Source organism: Elephas maximus, chromosome 4, assembly GCF_024166365.1.
Source record: "Elephas maximus indicus isolate mEleMax1 chromosome 4, mEleMax1 primary haplotype, whole genome shotgun sequence".
NCBI classification, from domain to species: domain Eukaryota; kingdom Metazoa; phylum Chordata; class Mammalia; order Proboscidea; family Elephantidae; genus Elephas; species Elephas maximus.
The window spans coordinates 106858639-106883451 of record NC_064822.1 but is presented as its reverse complement, the minus strand read 5'-3'; the positions used below and the strand labels follow the sequence as shown (position 1 = coordinate 106883451).

General features: G+C 40.5%; 1 protein-coding gene across 8 annotated transcripts in view; it reads right to left on the bottom strand.

Annotated features, from left to right (window-relative positions):
* SLC4A8 (solute carrier family 4 member 8) overlaps positions 1-24813 on the bottom strand; it is a 141672-nt gene that overhangs the window by 31461 nt on the left and 85398 nt on the right. For all 8 annotated transcript variants that reach the window (XM_049883109.1, XM_049883111.1, XM_049883110.1 and 5 more), the window contains 8 exons: positions 24381-24569; positions 23105-23196; positions 22040-22197; positions 20879-20966; positions 19747-19893; positions 18792-18892; positions 3125-3299; positions 2380-2513 (listed from right to left, as the gene is read on the bottom strand). In XM_049883109.1, the coding sequence (XP_049739066.1) occupies positions 2380-2513; positions 3125-3299; positions 18792-18892; positions 19747-19893; positions 20879-20966; positions 22040-22197; positions 23105-23196; positions 24381-24569 (1084 nt within the window). The remainder of the gene's footprint in view (positions 1-2379; positions 2514-3124; positions 3300-18791; positions 18893-19746; positions 19894-20878; positions 20967-22039; positions 22198-23104; positions 23197-24380; positions 24570-24813) is intronic.

The window sequence follows — 24813 nt, the reverse complement described above, 5'->3', positions numbered from 1 at the left end:
AGAGATGCTGATGAAGAGTGAGCTAATTATATCAGGTGGACACTTGAGATTGTGTTGGCATCTCCTGTCTGGAGGGGGGATGGGAGGATAGAGAGAGTTGGAAGCTGGCAAAATTGTCACGGAAGGAGAGACTGGAAGGGCTGACTCATTAGGAGGAGAGCAAGTGGGAGTATGGAGTAAGGTGTATATAAACTTATATGTGACAGTCTGACTTGATTTGTAAACATTCACTTGAAGCTCAATAAAAGTTAATAAAAAACAAACAAACAAAAAGTATGGATCGATAGGCTTAAGAGACAAAGGGTCAAAAATGTGGTTACTACTGTATGAGACCACTATTTTAAAAAGTCAGGAAAAGGTTTTCACGCAGAAACATTCTTTGATGGTTACTGTGTGGGGGTGGGTGGGCAGGGAAAACCAGTAGTAGATAGTAGACACGTACTAACTTTGGTGAAGGGAGAAATAATACACAATATGGGGGAAGTCAGCACAACATAATCAAGGTAAAGGAAAGGTACATAAGAATAAAAGGCAACAACGGTAAATACTAATACATATACAATCCTGCAACAACAGTAGTAACAAACATTTATGTATGAGTAAACACACAGGTAGACATGTAAGCTGAACAAGGGTGGAAAGGCGCATGGAGGTACACCCATGTACATATATTTGTATAAACCAAAACCCACTGCCGTCAAGTCGATTCCGACTCATAGCGACACTATAGGACAGAGTAGAACTGCCCTATAGAGTTTCCAAGGAGCACCTGGAGGATTTGAACTACCAACCTCTTGGTTAGCAGCTGTAGAACTTAACCACTATGCCACCAGTGTTTCCTATATTTGTATACATGCTGCAAATACACTCAAGTATGCAATAGTGCACACAGGGGTCACAGTCATGAAAACTTCTTAGCTGTAACCATACACCTCCTAGGACTGAGATACTAGGCTTGAGGGTTAAGGATCATAGTCTCGGGGGACATCTAGGTCAATTGGCATTATCATAATCCATACAGACAATGTTCTACATCCTACCTTGGTGAGTGGCAACTGGGGTCTTAAAAGCTTGCAAGTGGCCATCTAAGATACAACAATTGGTCTTTCTTCCCGTCTAGAGCAAACAGGAGTGAAAAAAGCCAAAGACTCAAGGGAACAATTAGTCCTAAGAACTAATGGACTGCATGAACCACAGCCTCCACTAGTCTGAGACCAGAAGAACTAGATGGTGCCCATTTACTCCTCTGACTGGGACCACAATAGTAGATCATGGACAGAGTGAGAGAGAAATGTAGAACAAAATTTGAACTCATAAATAAGACCAGACTTATTGGTCTGATAGAGACTGGTGGAACGCCTGAGACTACGGCCCTTAGACATCCTTCAAATTTGGAACTGAAATCACTCCCAGAGATCACATTATAGCCGTACAATAGACAGGTGAACAATAACACCAGTGAGGAATGTACAGTTCAGAACAATCAACTATATGAGACCTAAAGGGAAGCATTTGCTCAAAAACAAAGTTCAGAAGGACAGTAAGGGCAGGAAAGCTGGGCGAACGAACACAGGGAACCCAGGGAGGAAGCAGGGAGAGTGTTGACATATTCAGGGGTCTGCAACCACAGTCACAAAACAAGCTATGTATAAACTGTTGAATGGGAAATTAATTTGCTCTGTAAACTTTCACCTAAACAGCAATAAATATGATTACTTCATCTCATTTATCCATATGAGCATTACAACCCAGTTTATCACTAATTCTGACTATATTTCACTACTAAATGCCACCGTGGGACAACTGTGATAAAGATATGCTTCATTGGCGGCATTTGCCATAGCAAGGATATGGAAAGCATATTCTTGCTATGGCAAATGCACAACATTCCTGCCATTACTGCCCAATGTAATTAAGATCTTATTCTTGCATTAAGAAAGAGAGCTTGGCCCTTCTTCCACATGTTCCTGCTTCCAATAGAAAATGGGTAAAAAATGTTACAGGAAAAGCAGGGAAATTGCTGAGCCCCCACCTCCACTATCATGTAGAATATGATGGGAGGATATTAAGCCAAATTAAAATTGACTTGAAATAAATATAGAAGAGTTTGAATTGGCTAAGGAAAGTTTTTTAAAGAGAAAAAGTTAAGACTTTAATAATGGCTGAGGGACATTTATAAAGCTCTTCAACCATAGAAGATCTGCTCTTTCAGGTGTGGTGCTACCTGGAAGCTGGACAACTGTCCAAATGATGTTCTTTCTTCAGGTATTTTACAATCCAGAATATTTGCCTACTTGTACTCACCTAGGACCGTGGAAATCAATCCCACAGCACCCCAACCACATCCAGTTAGCATTTTCAGAAAAACAAATGTCTTACTTGCAGAATTTGAACAAAATCTTTTCAAACACAAGCACTGGCCCAGTACTTCCCAAGATGGTGAGAGCCTGCCCTGCAAATAAGGAATAGGCAATCCCAGTCATGGAGGCTCCAAACAAGGATTCAATTGCACTCTGGAAAGAAAAAAACAAAAAAAAAATCACTGAGTCCGTAGTCCATCAGTAAAGAGTAATGTTGGCTTATGTACATTCCTGGCTTAGCTTTCACATGTGCCTTGACAGTCATTTGCTTGTATTCCATCTTAGCAAGAGTGATGTGTACACACTATCTAATACTCCTGTAAACAGATACCACTTTAATAATTCAGGTGCCCAAACACAACCACATATGATTCCCCAACTAAGTTTTGTTCTGTAGTTACTCAATTCAGTATTCAAAACATATACAAACCACAATGATACTGTTCACATTATAAGCTGTCATACAGAGTCACTTAAACCTTATTTTCAAATGACATCAATATATCCATTTTTAATTCTTGGGACAATGGGAAATCCTACTGTGCAATCAACTACTGAAATTGATATTCAAGCAGAAGAGAGTCTGTTCTATAGGGAGAGCTGTGTCACTGATTGGCATGACGTTGATAGACAGTGATAATTCAGTAGGAAGAATCCAATCTCCTTAGTCCTAGCACTAGGAATTTTCCCCTCAGTGGGCTTGGCTGTCACCACAATTTTTTAAGTCTTGTTTGGAATCATTAGAAGTGGTTAAAAACTCTTACTATGCGTCCCTCAGTGGCTTCTCCCAGCAATCCCCCAAAGGTGATGACAGGTGACATGCAGGCACAGTACAGGAACAGAAAGGAGGCCAAACACTGCAAGCTGAGTGCATCCCGATAGTCACTCCAGTACCAGGGGGTCTTCCGCTTGATGTCCAGCACCAAGCCCCCAAACAGCCTGTGAAAACATGGTAGACAGCCCTCTAACGCAGTCCCTCTTTGACAAAAGCGTATGAACAACATGCACTTGAAAATGTGCTCTGTTTGAGGTAATACACTGGCTTTAATTGGGCCCCAAGTACAGGATATCTCTCTAGGGTCAGCACACATTATATTTGCAACCAAGAGCATGACTTACAGTAAATTTGAATGATTACCCCAAGCATAAAAAAATTTGGTATACATATTACCCATTCATAAAAAGTTCAAAAAAGTTAACATGAAAGCAAGTATTAGCTTCGATTTTCAAATTCTGAGCTGTTAGAAGGAAATGTGCAAAACCAATCCAAACCCCCAAACCAAATCCACTGCTGTTGAGTCGATTCTGACTCATAGCGACCCTAGAGGACAGAGTAGAACTGCCCCATAGAGTTTCCAAGGAGCGCCTGGTGGATTCGAACTGCTGACCTTTTGGTTAGCAGCCGTAGCACTTAACCACTATGCCACCAGGGTTTCCAAAAACCAATCCAAGGTAGTAAAGTTGTTAGTTTTATTATATGTTTTCTAGAAAAGAAGCCCCTATCACACGCACTTTCCTACCTTACTCTTAAGAAATTAGCATAATAATTCATTGGTGCAGTTGACAACTTTGTGCAAGGCACTGTGCCAGGTAGTGGGGATGCAGCAGTGAACAACACAGACACAGCCCTTGCTCACCAGGACCAACAGTTTAGTGCAGGAGACAGGCAGTGTTGCGAGGGTGCTATAGTAACACAGAATAAGGAGAGGCATTTCACCCAAGACCTGAGGATATACCGGAGTTAGCTAGAGGAGGCAGAGGGGCTAGCATGGGTAAGTCCTAGAGGTGAGAGCATAAGGCAGGTTCAAGGTGCTGAAAGATTAATATCGTTGGATAATACTATGTGAGGGGGAAATACCAACAGGCAAAGCTGGAGAGGCTGAGTCATGAAGGGCCTTGTGAACTGTTCTAAAAAATTAGAACTTTATTCCAGTGCCATGTCAAGTTATTGGGAGATTGTAAACATGGGGGGGGACATAACTGAACACGTATTCTGCAATGATCAATCTGGTGGCAGTGTGATGAATAGGGCATTGGGCAAGACAGGAGGCAGTGGATTAGGGACGAGGAGAAGTGGATGGACTCAAGTGCTATTTAGGAGGTACAAAACAGGATTTAACGGCAGGACTTTAGGGGCCCTCTCTACTACTCAAAGATGAGACAGATCTAGAGCAAGATCTCCCACAACAAACAGAAGGAGTAGTCCTCCCAAAGTGGGTCACTTTTGATAAGAGTGGAGTAACTGCACCAGTGTGAAAGTTGCCCGGTGAGGTCAGAGTGATGAAAGCCACCCAGCATTCTGTAGGAGAAATTACCTGGTCTCTTCTACAAATGAATCGCTGGGAAAAAAGGAAGAAGAGCTGTTACAAAATGGGGACATAATAACCAAAAGTAAACCCTGATTGGATCCTATGTTGAACAAACGAACTCCAAAAAGACGTTACTAAGAGAATCATGAAATTTAGTATGGATTGAGCTTTCGACAACTTGAAGAATTACTGCTAATTTTGTTAGATTTGTTAATAGCATGATAGTTGTTTTTTAAAATGTTCTTATCCAATACAGATACATACTGAAGTATTTACGGTAAAATGACATAATGGTAGTGATTTGGTTTAAAAATAAGCTAGAAAATATAAAAATAAAATAATAAAGTGTAGAGAAATAAATGAAACAAGGCTGGCAAAATCCTAATCACTCTCGATGAGTGCAGGGGAATTCATCGTACTATTCTCTCTTCTTTTTTTATTTTATTTTTTTATTAACTTTTATTGAGCTTCAAGTGAACGTTTACAAATCAAGTCAGTCTGTCACATATAAGTTTACATACATCTTACTCCATACTCCCACTTGCTCTCCCCCTAATGAGTCAGCCCTTCCAGTCTCTCCTTTCGTGACAATTTTGCCAGCTTCCTACTCTCTCTATCCTCCCATCCCCCCTCCAGACAGGAGATGCCAACACAATCTCAAGTGTCCACCTGATATAATTAGCTCACTCTTCATCAGCGTCTCTCTTCCACCCACTGTCCAGTCCCTTTCATGTCTGATGAGTTGTCTTCGGGGATGGTTCCTGTCCTGTGCCAACAGAAGGTCTGGGGACCATGGCCGCCGGGATTCCTCTAGTCTCAGCCAGACCATTAAGTATGGTCTTTTTATGAGAATTTGGGGTCTGCATCCCACTGATCTCCTGCTCCCTCAGGGGTTCTCTGTTGTGCTCCCTGTCAGGGCAGTCATCGATTGTGGCCAGGCACCAACTAGTTCTTCTGGTCTCAGGATGATGTAGGTCTCTGGTTCATGTGGCCCTTTCTGTCTCTTGGGCTCTTAGTTGTCGTGTGACCTTGGTGTTCTTCATTCTCCTTTGCTTCAGGTGGGTTGAGACCAATTGATGCATCTTAGATGGCCGCTTGTTAGCATTTAAGACCCCAGACGCCACATTTCAAAGTGGGATGCAGAATGTTTTCATAATAGAATTATTTTGTCAATTGACTTAGAAGTCCCCTTAAACCATGGTCCCCAAACCCCCGCCCTTGCTCTGCTGACCTTTGAAGCATTCAGTTTATCCTGGAAACTTCTTTGCTTTTGGTCCAGTCCAGTTGAGCTGACCTTCCATGTATTGAGTGTTGTCCTTCCCTTCACCTAAAGTAGTTCTTATCTACTAATTAATCAATAAAAAACCCTCTCCCTCCCTCCCTCCCTCCCCCCCTCGTAACCACAAAAGTATATGTTCTTCTCAGTTTTTACTATTTCTCAAGATCTTATAATAGTGGTCTTATACAATATTTGTCCTTTTGCCTCTGACTAATTTCGCTCAGCATAATGCCTTCCAGGTTCCTCCATGTTATGAAATGTTTCACAGATTCGTCACTGTTCTTTATCGATGAGTAGTATTCCATTGTGTGAATATACCACAATTTATTTACCCATTCATCCGTTGATGGACACCTTGGTTGCCTCCAGCTTTTTGCTATTGTAAACAGAGCTGCAATAAACATGGGTGTGCATATATCTGTTTGTGCGAAGGCTCTTGTTTCTCTAGGGTATATTCCGAGGAGTGGGATTTCTGGGTTGTATGGTAGTTCTATTTCTAACTGTTTAAGATAACGCCAGATAGATTTCCAAAGTGGTTGTACCATTTTACATTCCCACCAGCAGTGTATAAGAGTTCCAATCTCTCCGCAGCCTCTCCAACATTTATTATTTTGTGTTTTTTGGATTAATGCCAGCCTTGTTGGAGTGAGATGCAATCTCATCGTAGTTTTAATTTGCATTTCTCTAATGGCTAATGATCGAGAGGATTTTCTCATGTATCTGTTAGCTGCCTGAATATCTTCTTTAGTGAAGTGTGTGTTCATATCCTTTGCCCACTTCTTGATTGGGTTGTTTGTCTTTTTGTGGTTGAGTTTTGACAGAATCATGTAGATTTTAGAGATCTGGCGCTGGTCGGAGATGTCATAGCTGAAAATTCTTTCCCAGTCTGTAGGTGGTCTTTTTACTCTTTTGGTGAAGTCTTTAGATGAGCATAGGTGTTTGATTTTTAGGAGCTCCCAGTTATCGGGTTTCTCTTCATCATTTTTGGTAATGTTTTGTATTCTGTTTATGCCTTGTATTAGGGCTCCTAGGGTTGTCCCTATTTTTTCTTCCATGATCTTTATCATTTTAGTCTTTATGTTTAGGTGTTTGATCCACTTGGAGTTAGTTTTTGTGCATGGTGTGAGGTATGGGTCCTGTTTCATTCTTTTGCAAATGGATAACCAGTTATGCCAGCACCATTTGTTAAAAAGACTATCTTTTCCCCAATTAACTGGCACTGGGCCTTTGTCAAATATCAGCTGCTCATACGTGGATGGATTTATATCTGGGTTCTCAATTCTGTTCCATTGGTCTATGTGCCTGTTGTTGTACCAGTACCAGGCTGTTTTGACTACTGTGGCTGTATAATAGCTTCTGAAATCAGGTAGAGTGAGGCCTCCCACTTTCTTCTTCTTTTTCAGTAATGCTTTGCTTATCCGAGGCTTCTTTCCCTTCCATATGAAACTGGTGATTTGTTTCTCTATCACCTTAAAAAATGACATTGGAATTTGGATTGGAAGTGCGTTATATGTATACATGGCTTTTGGTAGAATAGACGTTTTTACTATGTTAAGTCTCCCTATCCATGAGCAAGGTATGTTTTTTAACTTAAGTACGTCCTTTTGAATTTCTTGTAGTAGAGCTTTGTAGTTTTCTTTGTATAGGTCTTTTACATCCTTGGTAAGATTTATTCCTAAGTATTTTATCTTCTTGGGGGCTACTGTGAATGGTGTTGATTTGGTGATTTCCTCTTCGGTGTTCTTTTTGTTGATATAGAGGAATCCAAGTGATTTTTGTATGTTTATCTTATAACCTGAGACTCTGCCAAACTCTTCTATTAGTTTCAGTAGTTTTCTGGAGGATTCCTTAGGGCTTTCTGTGTATAAGATCATGTCATCTGCAAATAGAGATAATTTTACTTCCTCCTTGCCAATCCGGATGCCTTTTATTTCTTTGTCTAGCCTAATTGCCCTGGCTAGGACTTCTAGCACGATGTTGAATAAGAGCGGTGATAAAGGGCATCCTTGTCTGGTTCCCGTTCTCAAGGGAAATGCTTTCAGGTTCTCTCCATTTAGAGTGATATTGGCTGTTGGCTTTGCATAGATGCCCTTTATTATGTTGAGGAATTTTCCTTCAATTCTTATTTTGCTGAGAGTTTTTATCATAAATGGGTGTTGGACTTTGTCAAATGCCTTTTCTGCATCAATTGATAAGATCATGTGGTTTTTGTCTTTTGTTTTATTTATGTGATGGATTACATTAATGGTTTTTCTGATATTAAACCAGCCTTGCATACCTGGTATAAATCCCACTTGGCCGTGGTGAATTATTTTTTTGATATGTTGTTGAATTCTATTGGCTAGAATTTCGTTGAGGATTTTTGCATCTATGTTCATGAGGGATATAGGTCTGTAATTTTCTTTTTTTGTGATGTCTTTACCTGGTTTTGGTATCAGGGAGATGGTGGCTTCATAGAATGAGTTGGGTAGTATTCCGTCATTTTCTATGCTTTGAAATACCTTTAGTAGTAGTGGTGTTAACTCTTCTCTGAAAGTTTGGGAGAACTCCGCAGTGAAGCCGTCCGGGACAGGGCTTTTTTTTGTTGGGAGTTTTTTGATTACCGTTTCAATCTCTTTTTTTGTTATGGGTCTATTTAATTGTTCTACTTCTGAATGTGTTAGTTTAGGTAGGTAGTGTTTTTCCAGGAATTCATCCATTTCTTCTAGGTTTGCAAATTTGTTAGAGTACAATTTTTTGTAATAATCTGATATGATTCTTTTAATTTCAGTTGGGTCTGTTGTGATGTGGTCCTTCTCGTTTCTTATTCGGGTTATTTGTTTCCTTTCCTGTATTTCTTTAGTCAGTCTAGCCAATGGTTTATCAATTTTGTTAATTTTTTCAAAGAACAAGCATTTGGCTTTGTTAATTCTTTCAATTGTTTTTCTGTTCTCTAATTCATTTAGTTCAGCTCTAATTTTTATTATTTGTTTCCTTCTGGTGCCTGATGGATTCTTCTGTTGCTCACTTTCTATTTGTTCAAGTTGTAGGGACAGTTCTCTGATTTTGGCTCTTTCTTCTTTTTGTATGTGTGCATTTATCGATATAAATTGGCCTCTGAGCACTGCTTTTGCTGTGTCCCAGAGGTTTTGATAGGAAGTATTTTCATTCTCGTTGCATTCTATGAATTTCCTTATTCCCTCCTTGATGTCTTCTATAACCCAGTCTTTTTTCAGGAGGGTATTGTTCAGTTTCCAAGTATTTGATTTCTTTTCCCTAGTTTTTCTGTTATTGATTTCTAGTTTTATTGCCTTGTGGTCTGAGAAGATGCTTTGTAATATTTCGATGTTTTGGACTCTGCAAAGGTTTGTTTTATGACCTGATATGTGGTCTATTCTAGAGAATGTTCCATGTACGCTAGAAAAAAAAGTGTATTTTGCAGCAGTTGGGTGGAGAGTTCTGTATAAGCAGTGAGGTCTAGTTGGTTGACTGTTGTAATTAGGTCTTCCGTGTCTCTAGTGAGCTTCTTACTGGATGTCCTGTCCTTCTCCGAAAGTGGTGTGTTGAAGTCTCCTACTATAATTGTGGAGGTGTCTATCTCACTTTTCAATTCTGTTAAAATTTGATTTATGTATCTTGCAGCCCTGTCATTGGGTGCATAAATATTTAATATGGTTATGTCTTCCTGATCAGTTGTCCCTTTTAACATTATGTAGTGTCCTTCTTTATCCCTTGTGGTGGATTTAAGTCTAAAGTCTATTTTGTCAGAAATTAATATTGCTACTCCTCTTCTTTTTTGCTTATTGTTTGCTTGATATATTTTTTTCCATCCTTTGAGTTTTAGTTTGTTTGTGTCTCTAAGTCTAAGGTGCGTCTCTTGTAGGCAGCATATAGACGGATCATGTTTCTTTATCCAGTCTGAGACTCTCTGTCTCTTTATTGGTGCATTTAGTCCATTTACATTCAGCATAATTATAGATAAATAAGTGTTTAGTGTTGTTATTTTGATGCCTTTTTATGTGTGTTGTTGACAATTTCATTTTTCCACATACTTTTTTGTGCTAAGACGTTTTTCTTAGTAAATTGTGAGAACCTCATTTTCGTAGTGTTTGACTTTATGTTTGTTGAGTCGTTACATTTTTCTTGGCTTTTATCTTGAGTTATGGAGTTTTTATACCTCTTTGTGGTTACCTTATTATTTACCCCTATTTTTCTAAGTAAAAACCTAACTTGTATCATTCTATATCGCCTTGTATCACTCTCCATATGGCAGTTCTGTGCGTCCTGTATTTAGTCCCTTTTTGATTATTGTAATCTTTTACATATTGACTTCCGCGATTCCCTGTTATGAGTATTTTTTTTTTAATTAATCTTAATTTGTTTTTGTGATTTCCCTATTTGACTTGATATCAGGATGTTCTGTTCTGTGACCTTGTGTTGTGCTGGTATCTGATATTATTGGTTTTCTGACCAAACAATATCCTTTAGTATTTCTTGTAGCTTTGGTTTGGTTTTTGCAAATTCTCTAAACTTGTGTTTATCTGTAAATATCTTAATTTCGCCTTCATATTTCAGAGAGAGTTTTGCTGGATATATGATCCTTGGCTGGCAGTTTTTCTCCTTCAGTGCTCTGTATATGTCATCCCATTGCCTTCTTGCCTGCATAGTTTCTGCTGAGTAGTCTGAACTTATTCTTATCGATTCTCCCTTGAAGGAAACCTTTCTTTTCTCCCTGGCTGCTTTAAAGTTTTCTCTTTATCCTTGGTTTTGGCGAGTTTGATGATAATATGTCTTGGTGTTTTTCTTTTTGGATCAATCTTAAATGGGGTTCAATGAGCATCTTGGATAGATATCCTTTCGTCTTTCATGATGTCAGGGAAGTTTTCTGTCAGGAGATCTTCAACTATTCTCTCTGTGTTTTCTGTCCTCCCTCCCTGTTCTGGGACTCCAATCACACGCAAGTTATCCTTCTTGATAGAGTCCCACATGATTCTTAGGGTTTCTTCATTTTTTTTAATTCTTTTATCTGATTTTTTTTCAGCTATGTTGGTGTTGTTTCCCTGGTCCTCCAGATGTCCCAGTCTGCATTCTAATTGCTCGAGTCTGCTCCTCTGACTTCCTATTGCGTTGTCTAATTCCGTAATTTTATTGTTAATATTTTGGATTTCTACATGCTGTCTCTCTATGGATTCTTGCAACTTATTAATTTTTCCACTATGTTCTTGAATAATCTTTTTGAGTTCTTCAACAGTTTTATCAGTGTGTTCCTTGGCTTTTTCTGCAGTTTGCCTTATTTCGTTTCTGATGTCTTGAAGCATTCTGTAAATTAGTTTTTTATATTCTGTATCTGATAATTCCAAGATTGTATCTTCATTTGGGAAAGATTTTGATTCTTTTGTTTGGGGGGTTGTAGAAGCTGTCATGGTCTGCTTCTTTATGTGGTTTGATATGGACTGCTGTCTCCGAGCCATCACTGGGAAACTAGTTTTTCCAGAAAATCTGCTGACTGGGACGCTGGCTCCAGGCTCTGAAAACAATCACTGCTTCCCCATATTTGTTCGTTTTCCGTCTCTAAATCTGTGTTTGTTGTTCAGGGTTCGTAGATTGTTATGTACGTGATCGATTCACTTGTTTTTCCGAGTCTTTGTTGCAAGAGGGATCCGAGGTAGCATCTACCTAGTCCGCCATCTTGGCCCCGCCCCTAAAATCATCTCTCTCTTCTTTTTTATGTTTGAAGTTTTGTATAACAAGCTAAAAAAAAAAAAAAGAATGAAATAAAAGTAAAAAGCTACTTTCCTGGAAAGAGGCCTAGCCAGTTCTTTCTTTTTGCCTAGGAGGCTGGAAGTCCACAATGATGCCTGGGACCTGTATCCCAGGAGAGAAAACCCAGCTGGCTCTCCTCCATTCAAATGTTCTCTCTTACCTAGCTGGGTACAATGGGTGTGCAGGTGGATACAGGCAGGCAGTGGTCTCTCTTATCCACTTTTCCTCTGGTTTAGATGGGTGTAATTGGGATTCGCCCCTTCTCAATTTACAGCACTAACATCCACAATCTGGGTCTGGATTTAGGGAAGAGAAGCAAAGCTAGCCTGCTTTAGTTGTAGTCCATCTGGCAATCCTAGTTTAGTTAAAGGAACTATTCACAGCTATCTTGTTGTTGTTAGGTGCCATTGACTTGGTTCCGACTTACAGCGACCCTATGTACAACAGAACAAAACACTGCCTGGTCTTGCACCATCTTCATAATCATCATTATGCTTGAGCCCATTGTTGCAGCCACAGTGTCAGTCCACCTCACTGAGGGTCTTCCACTTTTTCGCTCACTCTCTAACAAGCATGATGTCCGTCTCCGGGGACTTGTCCCTCCTGATAACATGTCCAAAGTATGTGAGATGAAGTCTCGCCATCCTCACTTCCAACGAGCATCCTGGCTGTACTGCTTCCAAGAGAGATTTGTTCATTCTTTTGGCAGTCCAATGTATACTCAATATTCTTCACCAACACCATAATTCAAAGGCATAGATTCTTCTTCAGTCTTCCTTATTCATTGTCCAGTGTTCACATGTATATGAGGCAATTGAAAACACCATGGCTTGGGTCAGCACTCCTCAGTCCTGAGAGTGACATCTTTGGTTTTTAACACTTTAAAGAGATCTTTTGCAGCAGATTTGCCCAATATAATATGCCATTTATTTCTTAACTGCTGCTTCCATGGGCGTTGACTGTTGATTCTAGTAAAATGAAATCCTTGACAACTTCAATGTTTTCTTCATTTATCATGATGTTGCTTATTGGTCCAGTTGTGAGGCTTTTTGTTTTCTTTATGTTGAGGTGTAATCCATACAGAAGGCTGTGGTTTTTGATCTTCATCAGTAAGTGCTTCGAGTCCTCTTCACTTTCAGCAAGCAAGAGTGTGTCATCTGCATATTGTAGGATGTTAATGAGTCTTCTAATCCTGATGCCCCATTCTTCCTTATATAGTCCAGCTTCTCAGATTATTTCCTCAGCATGCAGACTGAATAAGTATGGTGAAAAGATACAACCCTGACACACGCCTTTCCTGACTTTAAACCACGAAGTATCTCCTTATTCTGTCTGAAAGACTGCCTCTTGGTCTAAGTAAAGGATCCTCACAAGCACAATTAAGTGTTCTAGAATTGCCATTCTTCGCAATGTTATCTATAATTTGTTACGATCCACATAGTCGAATGTCTTTGCATGGTCAATAAAACACAGATAAACATCTTTCTGGTATTCTCTGCTTTCAACCAGGATTCATCTGACATCAGCAATGATATCCCTTGTTCCACATCCTCTTCTGAATCTGCTTTGTATTTCTGGCAGTTCTCTGTTAATGTACTGCTGCAACCGCTTTTGAATGATCTTCAGCAAAATTTTACTTGTTTGTGATATTAACAGTAATTTCCGCATTCTGTTGGATCACCTTTCTTTAGAATGGGTACAAATATGGATCTCTTCCAGTTGGTTGGCCAGGAAGCTGTCTTCCAACTTTGTTAACATAGACAAGCGAGCATTTCCAGTGCAGCATCCATTTGCTGAAATATCTCAGTTGGTATTCTGTCAATTCCTGGAGCCTTGTTTTTTGCCAATGCCTTCAGCACAGCTTGGACTTCTTCCTTCAATACCATCAATTCTTGGTCATAAGCTACCTCCCGAAATGGCCGAATGTCAAACAATTCTTTCTGGTACAGTGACTCTGTGTGTATTCCTTCCATCTTCTTTTGATGCTTCCTGCGTCATTTATTTTCCCCGTGAATCCTTCAATATTGCAACTCGAAGCTTGAATATTTTTTTCAGTTCTTTCAGCTTGAGAAATGCTGAGACTGCTCTTTCCTTTTGGTATTCTATCTCTAGGTCTTTGCACATTTCATTATAATACTTTGTCTTCTCTGGCCACCCTTTGAAATTTTCTGTTTAGCTCTTTTACTTCATCATTTTTTCCTTTCGCTTTAGCTACTCTGTGTTCAAGAGCAAGTTTCAGAGTCTCTTCTGACATCCATTTTGGTCTTTTCTTTCTTTCCTGTCTTTTTAATGACCTCTTGCTTTCTTCATGTATGTCCTTGATGTCATTCTACAACTCATCTGGTCTTCGGTCATTAGTGTTCAACTTGTTAAATATATTCTTGAGATGGTCTCTAAATTCAGGTGGGACATGCTCAAGGTTCCACTTTGGCTCTCGTGGACTTGTTCTAATTTTCTTCAACTTCAGCTCGAACTTGCATATGAACAATTGATGGTCTGTCCCACAGTCATCCCCAGGCCTTGTTCTGACTGATGATATTGAGCTTTTCCATCATCTCTTTCCACAGATGTAGTCAATTTGATTTCTGTGTATTCCATCTGGCGAGGTCCATGTGTACAGTCACTGTTTATGTTGTTGAAAAAGGTATTTGCAATGAAGAAGTTGTTGGTCTTGAAAAATTCTCTCATGTGACCTCCAGCATCATTTCTATCACCAACACCATATTTTCCAACTACCAATCCTTCTTCTTTGTTTCCAAGTTTTTCATTCCAATTGCCAGTAACTGTCAATGTATCTTGATTGCATGTTTGATCCATTTCAGACTGCAGAAGTTGGTAAAAATCTTCCATTTTCTCATCTTTGGCCTTAGTGGTTGGTAAGTAAATTTGAATAATAGTCGTATTAACTGATCTTCTGTGTAGGCGTATGGGTATTATCCTATCACTGACAACGTTGTGCTTCAGGACAAATCTTGAAATATTCTTTTCGACGATGAACATGGTGCCATTCCTCTTCAATTTGTCATTCCTGGCACAGCAGACTGTATGGTTATCTGATTCAAAATGGCGAATACCAGTCCATTTCAGCTCACTAATGCCTAAGATATCGATGTTCCATTTCATTTTTGACAATTTCCAATTTTCCTAGATTCACACTTCGTACATTCCACATTCCAATTACTAACGGCGTCTAAGGCTCTTTCTTCTCATTTTGAGTTGTGCCACATCAGCAGATGAAGGTCCTGAAAGCTCAACTCCATTCCCACCATTAAAATCAACTCTACTTCAAGGAGACAGCTCTTCCCCAGTCTTTTGAGTGCCTTCCAACCTGAGGGGCTCATCTTCTGGCACTATATCAGACAATGTTCTGCTGCTATTCATAAGGTCTGTCAGTTTGTTGTACTATAGGGGGCTTGTGTTTTGCTGTGATGCTGGAAGTTATGCCACTGGTATTCAAATACCAGCAGGGTCACTCATGGTAGACAGGTTTCAGCCGAGCTTCCAGACTAAGACAGACTAGGAAGAAGGACCTGGTAGACTACTTGTGAAAAAAAATTAGCCAGTGAAACAGCTATCCTACATCTGCCTAAATTCCGCCTTAGGGTTTAGGGCTGAGGCTCCAGTTAGTAATAAAGCATCACTTTGTTTTTCTTTCTCTTCTGAGTAAATAGCCCATAAAGGGCTTTGCAGGCACCAGTGATTAGTTTATGACAAGATTCAAGTGCTTCTGGATTCTTACCCAACATATCATCTTATTACCATGTTATTATCACTTCTTAACCATCAATAACCTTCCTCTGAAGGGCTTTATTCTGGGCAAAGAATCTCTTTCTGTGTTGAGTTCATACCCCACCGTGCCTGGCTGAGGCAACTGAAGATGCTGCCGTGATTGGTTGGCACCTGGATGTGGAAGGCACCTTCTGAGAGAAGAGGTGCCTGTGAATAACAGACAAAATATTTATATGAAATGGATTTATGAGAAGCCATAGAAAGGTAGGACATCTGTCTGATTAAAGGGAGGGAAAAAAGATCTGAGGCTCATATCAATGATATAATTTTAAATTAATAAAATAATTTCTGAATACTACTTATGGAGTCAGCCTCATACCTCATTAATGCATAAAATCAAGCCACAATTGCATGTCTGCCACAGATATTAATCAGACAGGGATTTTTCTTTTCATATTTGAGATTTCCTTTCGTTTTCGACTGCCCTGAATGTTAAGGTTTTGGGCGGCAGGAGGCACACAGGGATGCAAGAAAGGACTTACTAATGTAGAGGGTCACTAGGCTCTGGAGCACTGACTTAGGGTACCCTTCTGTGGAGGGCTTTAGGGACAGGCCAGCCATCCATTTGTCTGATGTGCTTTGGAAGAAAGCTGTTTAAAGTAGGGAGGGTGTGGATCATAGATATAGAAGCTCTTGATTCTTCTTTTCATTAACCCTTCCTAGAAGTGGCATCCCTAATAAAAGACACAAATCTGCCCTGGAAAACCCCTTTCCAGAGTCTCCTCCCTGCTGTGAGGCTTCTGGCCTGGGAACACTCTAGCCAGAGTCTCCTCTTTGCTACGTATGGGAATGCAGCAGCATCACTATCTGGGTCGGTTTCAGGGAGGTTCAACACACTGTCTTAGCCTTGACTTGGAGGGTCAGCTAATACAGAACTCAGAGCACTGTTTTCAACTTTTTCTCCTTTTTCACCTTCCGAGAATCTACTCTATCCCATCTTCAAATGCCTCTCCATCCAACGAGGATAATATTTCCCAAGTCTCTAAGATTTACTCCACTGTTGTGCAACATGGTATGCATAAAGCAGGTTTTTCACTTCTCAGGTATGCAGCTAATGGTCTGAAGAATTATAAAACCCAGGCTAATGTGGCTTTTGTCTGTGCGGTCCAAGAAGGTCCAGAAACTCCTAGGATGTCCACCTATAGGGGAAGGTTCACATTGACACACCCACATACTTTGAGATTGGGAAAGAAACCAGAGTTGGCAAAGAACTATGATCCCTGATGTAGGTATTAGCCCACCCAACCTGAAAAGCTACACTGGGCGGGTGGCCATATCTCTTGAGTTCCTTTACTGAGGACTCTGAGGAAAACATCAGGAGCTCAGGAAGAGGAAGTGTCTCCCAACACTAGACCCTGGGCACAGGTAATATTCCTTTCAGCTGTCAATTGCCAAAATTCCTGATACAACCATTTCGGAGAGCTCCCTCAAACTCCTTTTGAACTGCAAACAAAAGTACCTGGAGTTTGTGATTAGGCATGTGTTTTCCTGATAATAAGAGATTTTCTTCTGGGACTTGAGTCACCGTTTCTGAGATTCTAGAACTACTGAGATCCACTCCAATGGTCTCCTAAACTGCCACACAGAATTGATTATCAGTGACCCCTCAAAAGCCCTCCTAGTCTGGGGACTTGTTTCCCTTACCTACTGTAGTATATTCCCCTTTCCTTGGCACCAAAATAAACCTGAAATCTCGCCTCTGCATGGATATCTATTTGGGGAAGACCCTTTTCCCTCAATTCCAACTGGGGTGTGAACCCCCTTTGTACTCAAAAGATAAATCCTAATTCGGAAATACTATCAATCCATATTCAATACTCTTCCCAAAAAAACACCACCTCCTCTATCCTGGAACCCATCTAAGAAGCAATGCTTCCCTAGAACTGCCTCCCAGTACCACGCCTCCCCACCCAGTTCAGAGCTCTCCCAACTTTAAAGAAAATGTTCAACTCACTTTTGGAGGTTGCTCCCTCTCTTCAGTGACCCTTCCCATTCAAGGGTTCCTGCTTTCCTCCAACACTCACTCCCCAGTACCTAGCTATCTTTCTCAACACTCAAGTACATTCCTCCAACCAGGAAACAACTTCTATAGCAGAACACTGCTAGTTAAGCACCATTCTCTCCTACTTCTCTGTCTCCACTCCTGGCTTCTTCCTGAATTTCCAAGAAGGGGGTAGGGGTAGGGGTGAGAGGAGAGACAATTACCACTAGTCCAGAAAAACGAACTTGCATTTCTATTGGGTGGAGTACTGAGAATAAAGGAATGAGGAAAGCAATTTCAAGCAAGGAAGAAGAAGAAAAGGTGAAAGCAAGGGAGTGGAGGACATTAGGTTGCTCTCTATGATCCGAGTCCTGTCCTGAGAATCTCCATACAGTATGTCCTCCACAGACACAATCACACTTAGAGAGCCAGAGCCATAGTCTCGACCTTCTCCCGTGATCTGGGGACACCTCTGTTTGCCATACCAATACAAAATACTACCCTCTTTTACCACCCTTCTACCTGGGAATAAAATCTCCTAATCTGAGGACCTGCTTCCCTTACCTATTATAAAGGACCTTCTCCTTGGACATCTGTCTTTAAAACCTTACCCTAGAAGAGTATATTTCCTATTCTGAGACACACTCACTCCTAAGATAGTATTTATCTTCCTACTGTAAGGGAATTTCTTAACCGAGAATGATCACTTATCATTTGCTCATCTCATGCTACAAAACAGGCATCACTCTAAAAGTATTCATTCATTCATCAGATTTTAACTGAGTACCTACTCTACGCCAGGCCCTATGCTGGATGCTGGGAATATAATGGTGACCAAGACAGGTGGGGTCCCTTCCCATATGGAGCAGTCTAGCAGGAAAAATAATTAATCAAGCAATAATAATAAAGTATGATAAGGGCTGTAACAGGGGAGCTCAATGCTGTGACATCGCGTAGAAGGAACACCTAGCCTCATCTATAGAGAGTCCTGGAAGACTTCTCCAAAGAAGCAGTGCTTAGGCTGAGACAAAGGACAAGTCAGAATTAGACAAAAGATGAGGAAGGGAGACAGTGTTCAAATCAGAGGGAACAACATATGGGAAGGACTGGAGGGGAGATGAAACATGGTGGGTAGTTTGAGAAACCTGAGTGAATGAATACAGTATTTGATATATTTGTAATAGTTATAGTTGGTGGTTCCATTCGAAAAGTCATTCCTAGACCATAAAGGCACTACAAAGGAGAAGGCTGAAAGCAAAGAGGACGCTTCATTCCTTTACACACCTTCTGCCCAGTAAGTAGCATCAGCTGTGAAATGTTCCAGAACTTACCGCCCAGTGCGCTGAAGTTCTGGCCCACTGTGGCCCCCATGTGGTTCTGGTTCTATGTGGCAAATGTTTCCATTTGGAACTCCAGGCATTTTCCTTTTCTCCTATTAAGAGAGGCCCGCAAAATTAGTAAAGTCAGCCATCTGTTCTATCCTACCTGCTAAGAGGGGGGCATGATGATGGGATAACCCAAAATCAGCCCAAAATGCCCAAGTGTTTCTCTGTAACTTTTAAATGCATTTTTTTATTTGGAGCAGTTTATTGACTTTCCTTGTGGGACATATATATATATATATATATATAATTTTTTATTAGTATCTGACTTCTCACCTGCCTTGGCCAGAAACAGGAAAATTCAGGCTTTGGCATCAGATATGACCTAAAGTTCAAGTTTCAAATTTGTCTCTGTATAATCTACCTTTCCTTAAAACTTTGCCCCAGAGGAGTTTTTTTTTTTTTTTTCCTCCTCAAGCTTTACTGGGCATTTGTAAAGTCAGGGACAATAATACCTATTTGGGATATTGCTGTGAAGATTAAATTAGCATATGTAAAGTACCCAGCCTAATGTCAGTACACAGTAGGAGTTCCCTTCCCAACTTTAACATGGCAAAAAAAAGTATGGGGGAAACTCTGCTCTCCCTATACCACTTTCTCTTTTCATCTGATGGCTTTGTACATGATGTACTCCCCCCAAAATGTCCTCCCCTCTCTACTCTGCCACATGAATCCTTCAAAATTTGGCTTAAAATTCACCCACCGATAATCCTGACTGACCCCAACGCACCTGAGCTAATCTATGTTATTGCATCTTCACTTTTTATTACTGTTCGAACATTCTAGGTGCCCTAGCCGAGCGCCATGTCTCCAGTTACCTACCATATACCCACACTCTTTGCTCTGGCACGGTGGGCACTCAGCAAGTGATGCTAATGACCACTGCCTGATGTGCACACATTACCTGGGAGGGAACATTTTTGGGTGGCTCAATTCTAATGGTGGGGTCCCACTCTCCTGGAGGGAGCACCGTCACCTGGTCCAGGAACTCATCAATCCCTGCCAGGAGGTCATCTCTCTCTTTTGCCTTATATGCCACATCATGAAAAATCTACAGAAAAGAAAAAAAACTCAGGAAAGTTGAAAGTAACTTTGCTTAAAACAATCATCAATTGACATGGTGAAGGATGGAAACGATCTCTTGATTTTTATCTCTGTCACAGGGATTGAGATGCAGAAAACTGAGCACTTAGAGAAGCACAAGGATAAATGGATAACAGAATTAAAAAAAAAAAAAAAAGAACCAGGATAAGATAGGTCAAAAAGAACTAAATATATGTCTATTAGTGTAAGCGGAGATAAGACGTGACTCTAAAGCTGTACAATTCTATTATCTCCTCAAAGAATGGAACAAAAGGCAAGATGCCCACAAAATTTTCCGGATCATAATGGTTAGAAAAACTGGATGAAATTACTAATGATGTTTCTCTATGTAAGAAGCCTCCCAATCAAAGAGAGCTTATAAACACAACCCACATCTCCCCCTGCTTCCTGAAACATATGCATCAAAAGCCCTGCTTTGAGCTCACACGAGCAGAGCAGCTCTCACTGGTTATGAATTACGGGTTCAGCAAAATGTCTAGATGCCTTAGTATGGACATGTCAGGACATTCACATTATAGTGCCCGAGGTCATATACCTGGTCCCTATACAACTGGTCTCATTTATATGCAACAGCAATGAGGTTTCCTCATGTAAATAGCTTGGATGCGTTTAATTAACCATCCCCTATAGAAAGTTAATTCAGCTTTAATGTATTCTAAGTATCCTCCTTAGCAATAATAATTTTCCCAGAAAAAGATTTCTCTGCCTCCTTGATTACTCAAAAAGGGAGAGATGACATAGGAAGAAAAATCCCCCAAAGGTCTTGCCTCCCCCATATAATAGGCTCTCAGAGACATGCCCTAAACTGCTTCCCAGCAATCATTGCAATTATAATTATTTTATCCCCAACACCTAGCACAGTGCCTCAGACAGAGTAAACACTCAATAAATATTTATGGGATGAATGACTGAAAAGCAGAAGTGGGGCGTACCTCATCTGTCATGATGGTGGCCATAGATCTGCCAATTTCATGGTACTGCTGGCCCTTCCCTACTGGACCCAATAAAATAAACAAAAACCTGGCAACACACACAGAGGATGAAATTATGTAAATAAACATAAAGAAGTGGCATCTTACACCTCTCTAAACAGAACATTTCTCTCCTTTCAAACAGAAATAATCACTGTACCTTCAATAAATGGAGACATACCAATGATGGAACAATATGAGTTGCCTTGACCTAAAAGCTCCTCTATAGGCATGAGAAGCTATTGGTATGACTCCATTCAATAATGTGGTTACACTTCTGAGGGTTTCCATAGGCACAATTCCTCATATAAAAAGGACAGTTTTTTTTCAAAACATGGTATTTTTATTGTACTACAAATTCAAAGTTATCTGAATCCCATTCATTACTCTAATAAGAAAATGATGGAGACAGGAGAAGGCTAAAGAAATTGAAATGATTAATCCCCTTAAAAAAAAAAAGATTCTAAATTGTGTTCTGGACATCTGAATCCTCTGTAATTAATGGGGCTCTGAATCATCTGCATCAACAGAGAACAGGAACAGCTTGAACAAATAGGGGCATATCCGTAAACCATACAAACACTGCCAGGGCTGTGGAAAGAGAGAGACACCAATACCTTTGCTCAGAGACGTTGCCCTGTGATACAGCTCTATAGAATTGGAAGACGAAGTCCTAGGCTTGCCATCATAACAAATTTGGCCCTTACCATGCCCTTCTAGAAGCCCTGGTGGCGTAGTGGTTAAGAGCTCGACTGCTAACTAAAAGGTTGGCAGTTCAAATCCACCAGTCACTCCTTGGAAACCCCATGGGGCAGTTTCACTCTGTCCTACAGCGTCGCTATGAGTCAGAACTGACTCGACAGCACCTAATAACAACAAGCCCTTCTAATACTCCTCAGTTCTCCACTTCCAAGGCTGTAGGTCATGCAGTCCACAGCCTTAAGAATCTTAGAATTCTTCTGCATGGTAGTTAATCAAATTTACACCAGTTTTCTGAATTTATATAGCATTCTCAAAGTTAATTAATCCTAAATTTGGTATTAAGCTGATTTCTCCCATTAGAGCTCACATAAATCTGGATTTTAGTTAGAATGTACTAAGATTGGTTATTTTTGTCTTTACCGTGTTGGGATCGGCACTTCTGTCAGGCCTGAGAGAAGAACAGCTGGAGATAGCCTCACAAAGGCAACGATGGGGCGGTCCAGAGTATCCACCTCTCCAACCAGGACATTTGAAGCCTCCGCCCCAGTGGGAATCTTTTTCATGAAATGAAGATCCACCTGAAAGTCCAAAATAACCCTCTGACTGTTGGGAACCATCACTTCAACATAATCATGGTCTTCATGCTTTACATTAATAATGTCATTTTATAGCTTATAAAATATTTTGTCATATTATCTCATTTGATCCTCACAATAATCCTATAAGATGGACAAGACAGGCCTTATTAGCCTAACTTAAAAAAAAAAAAAATGAAGCAACTGAGACTGGAGAAGTGAGGTTGACTTGCCCATGACCACAGAGCTTTTCAGAGATAGAATCTGGATTTAAATCCATTACACCCTGCTTCTTCAGAGAGGAACACTTTTGAAACTCTGGGTCAAATTCTTTCCATCCTCAAATATTTGAATGCTTCCTTAGAGGTTTCAGTTTTTTTCTATATAAAATGGGAAGCCTTCTGAGAATTGACATAACACTATTGTGTTTTAGAAAGATAGTGTCAAGGAGAAATGAGAGCAAGGAGAACTGGAGACACAGGGACACCAAGGGTGGAACCAGTAACTCTATGGTAAGGCACTACATCTGTGGAAGGCCTTGTGTACCAAAGTCACAGTCCCAAAAAGAGTTTCAACCATGTGGGAGTTTTAGGAGACAACAGCAAAAGTATTATTTTGACACAACCCTTGGAGGTTAGAAGCAGCAGCTAGAGAGCAGGTGTCAAAAAATAACTGGAAAATTAAGATGTGTCAAAGACCCTCCGTGGCTATTTTATCTTGTTGAATCTGGATGAACATACTAATGAGAAGGCAAAAGGCTGAGGTAGAAGGGAGAAGATAGGAGCAGACAGGTCTCCTTTTCTGCAGAAGGGGCTCCGGTCTTGGAAAAAGGGTCTTGAAAGACCGAAGCTTACTCAGCATCTAGCAATTGGACCCTAGGCTATAAGCCTATTCCCATGTCTCTGCTCACCTTGCTTAAATCCACAGGACCATGTTCATAATTCACTCCATTTTTTACTTCAAGATTTGTAGTTGGAACAGACTGAGGAGACACCGTTTGACCTATTTGGAGAAAATGAAACCAAATTCTCTAAGTCCCTGCCCTTTTCTCCTTCCGGCTCACCCCATCCACCATCAGTTGGCTATGACTATCTCTTGAAAGCCTACAGGGGGAAGAAGTTGAGATGCTATGAAGTCAGGATCCACACATACCTATCTATTTGCCTATTCATTAGGGCTAAAGGGAAAACAGAGGTCTCATTACTTCTGTACCTTCTTCCTGAACACATTTATGACCCTTTTTTATGTCTCCATTAAGGCAGTAATCCTTACTTAGAAGGGCATATCAAAGACCCCTCTGAAGGACTCTTCAAAAGTATAGATTCTTAGGCATATCTCCTGCACATTGTGATTCAGTAAATGTGGGGACCAGTAGACCACTATACATTGACCCTACCTGGCCACAGAAAAGGTAACTAATCAGCAGCTGAAATTCACTGAGTGTTTATAAATACTGTGCACTGAGTTAAGGACTTTGCATGGATTAACTCGTTGAAGTCTCACAATAATAGGGTACAAAAAAGCCCTTTGCCATCAAGTCGATTCCGACTCATAGGGCCCTAAAGAAGAAAGTACAGCTGCCCCATAGGGTTTCCAAGGAGTGGATTGTTCATGCTGACTTTTTGGTTAGCAGCCAAACTTTTAACCACTACACCAGCAGGGTTTCCAATAGTGGGGTAGGTCCCATTGTTATCCCTGTTTTACATAAAGTAAGACTTAAAAGAGTTTAGTAGGTTGCCCACTTTGCAAATGGTGAAGCCAAAATCTCAAACCTAGATGTTGGACTCAGGAGCTTCACTACTATATTTTGCCTCTTTCTAAGGTCCTAAAATGAACTACATTTGATCCTAAAAAGCTCCAGGTGACCTTTTCTGACCCCAAATTGTCCCCAATGTAGAAATCTCCCAAAAGCCATGCTAGATTTTGATGCTACCTTGGGGCACGAGTCCTTCATCTTGAGTTCACTGAGGTCTATTTGAGGTGTGCATCCCTGATGCCACAAGAGAGAGACAGGTACCACCCCAGCTGCCCATCTTAACTGATGATCAAAAAGTACTAGTATCCAAATTGGCATGGGGCATAGAAGACAAATACAGGCCCTGCTCCCTAGTAACTTAGCATCTCCAACTAGTTCTCAAATGTCTTATTCATGAAGACAGACAGGAGTCACTCCAAAAAAATCTCACCATTTTTATCCATTGAATGTGGATCAGACTGCTTCTTGCCAGACTCAGCAAAGGAGCGAACAATGGGAATGAGGTTGTTTCTCTTCTTTTCATTCTGATGATGATGCTTTTTCAGAAGGGCTTCCCGCACTTTAATCCTCACACTGTCATTCAGGTCACTGGACAATTCTTGCTGGTCCAGGATCAGGTCTGGAAAGTAGGCGCTGACATGAACACTCAGACTGAGGGTCAACAAACCCAAGGTGGCCAGCGTTGGGAGGGTGGGTGAGAGGGGAGTGGGGTGGGGGAGGCATTTCCACCAGGATCACTGAGGTGCAATTTCAGCTTCAGTGTCTGAAAGAGCTTTGTGATGATAGCATCTGTGAAAATTATACTTTATCATGTAATAAATCATTATTATTGAGAATAGAAACTATTGAGCATTTAATATGCA